Genomic DNA, 4,401 nt, shown 5'->3' with positions numbered 1-4,401 from the left:
CCCACCTCCCATTGGATGAAAGACAAAGTCTACCTTGGTGAAATTTAAATGCAAATGTCATGTCAGGAGAACCACAGCCAAGAATTTTGCCTGATGTGCTAACGATCCTGCCAGTTCGCCACCTTAGCTTATCATTAATTACTTGTGGAACCCAAATAAATCACCCATCTGCTATAATCATGTTCCTAACTCTCTTCTATACCACTAGTTTTAATTAACTTTTTAAACCATGTAATAAACATTACATTCCTCCTAATACATGTCATGCACACTTCTCTTTCTGCCTCAATCTTCGCCTTATGCTCTTCTCTCTCTCTCTCTTTTCCTCTAATCAAATGAAATTGTTACAGACAGGCTAAGTAACGTAATGACAAGCAGAATTATTATAAGATCACCTTTCTCTACTTCTCACTCACTTTTCTTCATTCTTCCCTCCTTTCCTCTATTACTCCACTTCTCTAACTAACAAAAGCATAACAGCTGAACAAACAAACTGTTTATTACATATAGATGTATATTAGTTTTGTGTGAGGTTTGGATAATATTTTTTACAGAGTAATTACATAACAAATAAGGAAACTGGAAAAAAAGTTTGATATTATTTATTCAGCATTACATGTGTTTCATTTCCTAATAGGAATTACAAACTTTTAGATGTAGAGAAAATATTAAAATTTCATTTTCATAGATTGGTTCAACACAAATATCAAGAACATTGACAGAAGAGGGAAATATTACATCTTTCACATTAATATCACAGTGATATGATTTCCCTCCTCTGTCAATGCTCTTTTGATTAATTAATGGATCATTTCAAATGAAAGATTTACTATAGATATTACATTCATATAGTTTCTATCTTCTGTGGATGTGTTTATGAGATACGAGCTTGTCCTTTTGAGATGTTATAAACAAATATCAGTGTTATGGATCCACTTCATAAGGAATGCATTTGTGTTTAAGTAAGCAAGGATTTTGTGAGAATGATTTACCACAAATCACAGTGATTAGGATTTTTTTACAGAATGAATATGCTTATGTCTAGTTAAATGCCGACTTTCAGAGAATGATTTATTACAGATATCACAGTGATATGGTTTCTCTCCTGAATGAATACGTTTATGGGTAGTTAAGCTACTGTTTTGAGAGAATGATGCACCACAGATATCACAGCGATATGGTTTCTCCCCTGTATGAATACGTTTGTGAGTAGTTAAGCTACTGCTTTCAGAGAATGATCTACCACAGATATCACAGTGATATGGTTTCTCCCCTGTATGAATACGTTTGTGTTTAGTTAAGCTACTGCCATCAGAGAATGATTTACCACAGATATCACAGCGATATGGTTTTTCTCCTGTATGAATACGTTTATGTTTAGTTAAGCTACTGTCATCAGAAAATGATTTACCACAGATATCGCAGCGATATGGTTTCTCCCCTGTATGAATACGTCTGTGTTTATTTAAGTTAGTGCCAAGAGAGAATGATTTACCACAGATATCACAGTGATATGGTTTGTCACCTGTATGAATATGTTTGTGTTTAGTTAAGGTACTTCCAGAAGAGAATGATTTACCACAGATATCGCAGTGATATGGTTTCTCACCTGTATGAATACGTTTGTGTTCAATTAAGTCACTTCCAGAAGAGAATGATTTACCACAGATATCACAGTAATATGGTTTCTCACCTGTATGAATACGTTTGTGTTTAGTTAAGTTATTGCCAACAGAGAATGATCTACCACAGATATGACACTGATATGGTTTCTCACCTGTATGAATACGTGTATGTCGAATTAAATGACTGTGATGAGAGAATGATGTACCACAGATATCACAAGGATACGGTTTCTCCCCTGTATGAATCCGTTTATGAGTAGTTAAGTTACTTCTTTCATAGAATAATTTACCACAGATATCACAATCATATGGTTTCTCTCCTGTATGAATACGTTGGTGTTTAGTTAAAGTACTGCCAACAGAGAATGATTTACCACAGATATCACAGGAATATGGTTTCTCACCTGTATGAATGCGTTTGTGCTGAGTTAAGGTACTGTTCTGAGAGAATGATTTACCACAGATATCACAGTGATAGGGTTTCTCCCCTGTATGAATACGTTTGTGTTGATTTAAACTTGTCCTGTCAGACAATGATTTACCACAGATATCACAGGGATATGGTTCTTCACTTGTATGAATCTCTTGGTTTTTATTGGATTTACGTTTTTCTAGGAATGACTCTTTGCAGATGTCACAGTCATGTGATGATTTTCCTAATTCTTCCAACATCTCTTTAAGAAAAATAAAGCCAATCCTTCAAATTTTACACGTGAATAACTTTTCAAAAATGTCTCTCCTCTCACCAAAATATATCAATATTTTTCTTCTCTTTACTTTTATAGTTTATTCCAAACAGATATCACTTTTCTTCTAAATGTGATCTTAATCAATATTTAGAAATGTTGCAAATACTTTTGTAAATTCATCAAAGTATACTTAAAACAGAAAATTGTCTCTTGCACATTTCAGACACTAAAGGAAAGAAATGCTTTCTCTCTCAGAGGAAATATTTCACAGTAATTCAGCAACGTTTTATAGAAGCAGGGTTATACGTTTGTAGAATATCTTTGCAGAGTCTTTCAAGTATGATACATATTGAAGATTCTTTAAAAGTAAAAAAATACTTTTTAGCCAATTTCATGTGATTATCTGAAAGAATAGAAAAATAATATAAGGCATAAAATATGTTTAAAAGGTAGATATTCAAAAGTGCAAATTTACGACGAATGTATTTATGTGGAAAAAGATCTCGAAAACCCTCAGTGACCGAGAAACTAGGACGGTATCAGGTGGTCGTGGGATGTGCGAAAAATAACAGCTAAATAGCTCGTAGTTTGTTTTTTTTTTGCATGACCGAATGAATTCTCGTACGCAAAAATTTCTGAAAGTTCCCCAAAATAAAAAAATGTGACGATATTAGGTGCTTAAAGCAGCACTCCACAAAGAAAAAAACGATATTAATTCTAACTTTTAATGTTGCAGAAGAACAACCAGAAATATAGACTTCTTGTTTCACATAAAAGCCGTTCCATTTCCTCTCTATACGGATATTCGCTTTCGTTTCAGTATTTCAGGTGCACACTCGTATTTTTATACATTCCCCATTTCTTATGAATTACATCGTAATTTTCTCGCATTTAACGAAATTGTCAAATTTACACGTCAGAAAGAAAGAGAAATATTATCTAAGCAAGATATAGATCCGAAGTTAACAAATATAGGAAATAACCAAAAGTGCAATGAAATGTCTAAAAGAAAACGACAACGCAATGAAAGTATTAAAAGAACAGCCTTACTTTCATGTAATCTCGTCTTTGTTTAGTGAGATTCTTTCTATTAAATTACCCAACAAATCGAAACAAATAAATGTAAATAATACGACACATATATAAAGGAAATGTTTAAATAAATACTTACATAGTAATAGATATGGAGAGAAAGAGTCAACGAGGAATATGTTGCAGTATTGAGAATGTAAGTCAGACTGGACAATGACAGCTTCAAATAGAACTTCTAGATTTTTACAACAAACATTGATTTATATTTTTCAGGTCAACATGAAACATGCCGTATCTTTTTCTTCAGGCAGTTAATTACCAATCATGTATATATTTAATAGGGTTTTCTCTTAAATATCAGTTGTAAAGTGGAACTGATCAAGCAGTGCAGGTGCGTAACAAGAACAAGAAATGAGGAAGAGATTTTACAATCAACAAGGGGAACTAACTCTATTCTTTAATTAATTGCGGCTGTATTTTTATAAATTTAATAGTTTTTGAAAGAGATTTCTTGAATATTCTACTTCCTCACTTTTATTGTTATTATCATCAACCCTATTTTTCTAGTTTTCTCATAAACAGAAAAAATTACATTTTAAGATTTACATGGAGACAATTTCTTATCTAGAAAACGAGATGTGTATACTAAAAAAATTACCTTATATGTAAAAGATAGGGGCCACAATTTAATGTATAACATGGCTTACCCTGAAAAGCGCCTCATTGGTAACTTGTAAGCGAAGGCGATGGGTCAGAGCCAATACACATTTCAATTTGTAAAGGCGGCGAGCTGCCAGAGTGGTTAGCACGCCGGGCGAAATGCTTAGCGGTATTTCGTCTGCCGCTACGTTCTGAGTTCAAATTCCGCCGAGGTCGACTTTGCCTTTCATCCTTTCGGGGTCGATTAAATAAGTACCAGTTACGCACTGGAGTCGATATAATCGACTTAATCCCTTTGTCTGTCCCCTCTATGTTTAGCCCCTTGTGGGCAATAAAGAAATAAGAATCGTTAGCACGCTGGGCGATATGCTTCGCAGCATTTCGTCTGCCGTTAC

General features: G+C 33.9%; 1 protein-coding gene across 1 annotated transcript; it reads right to left on the bottom strand.

Moving 5' to 3' along the window:
* Positions 1-585: 585 nt before the first annotated feature.
* On the bottom strand, positions 586-4,393 carry LOC128251007 (zinc finger protein 271-like). Its single transcript, XM_052977275.1, has 2 exons — positions 3,486-4,393; positions 586-2,717 (listed from the first exon to the last, which is right to left on the bottom strand). Exon 2 carries the CDS (start codon positions 2,295-2,297, stop codon positions 1,008-1,010), a length of 1,290 nt encoding a protein of 429 aa, XP_052833235.1. The 5' UTR covers positions 2,298-2,717; positions 3,486-4,393; the 3' UTR covers positions 586-1,007.
* Positions 4,394-4,401: the final 8 nt, after the last annotated feature.

This window comes from Octopus bimaculoides, chromosome 27 (genome assembly GCF_001194135.2).
Source record: "Octopus bimaculoides isolate UCB-OBI-ISO-001 chromosome 27, ASM119413v2, whole genome shotgun sequence".
NCBI classification, from domain to species: domain Eukaryota; kingdom Metazoa; phylum Mollusca; class Cephalopoda; order Octopoda; family Octopodidae; genus Octopus; species Octopus bimaculoides.
This window is presented reverse-complemented; position numbering and strand designations above follow the sequence as displayed.

Bases quoted from the DNA above. Each gene is read 5' to 3' on its own strand.
- LOC128251007 (XM_052977275.1), bottom strand. From the start codon at position 2,297: ATGTTGGAAGAATTAGGAAAATCATCACATGACTGTGACATCTGCAAA.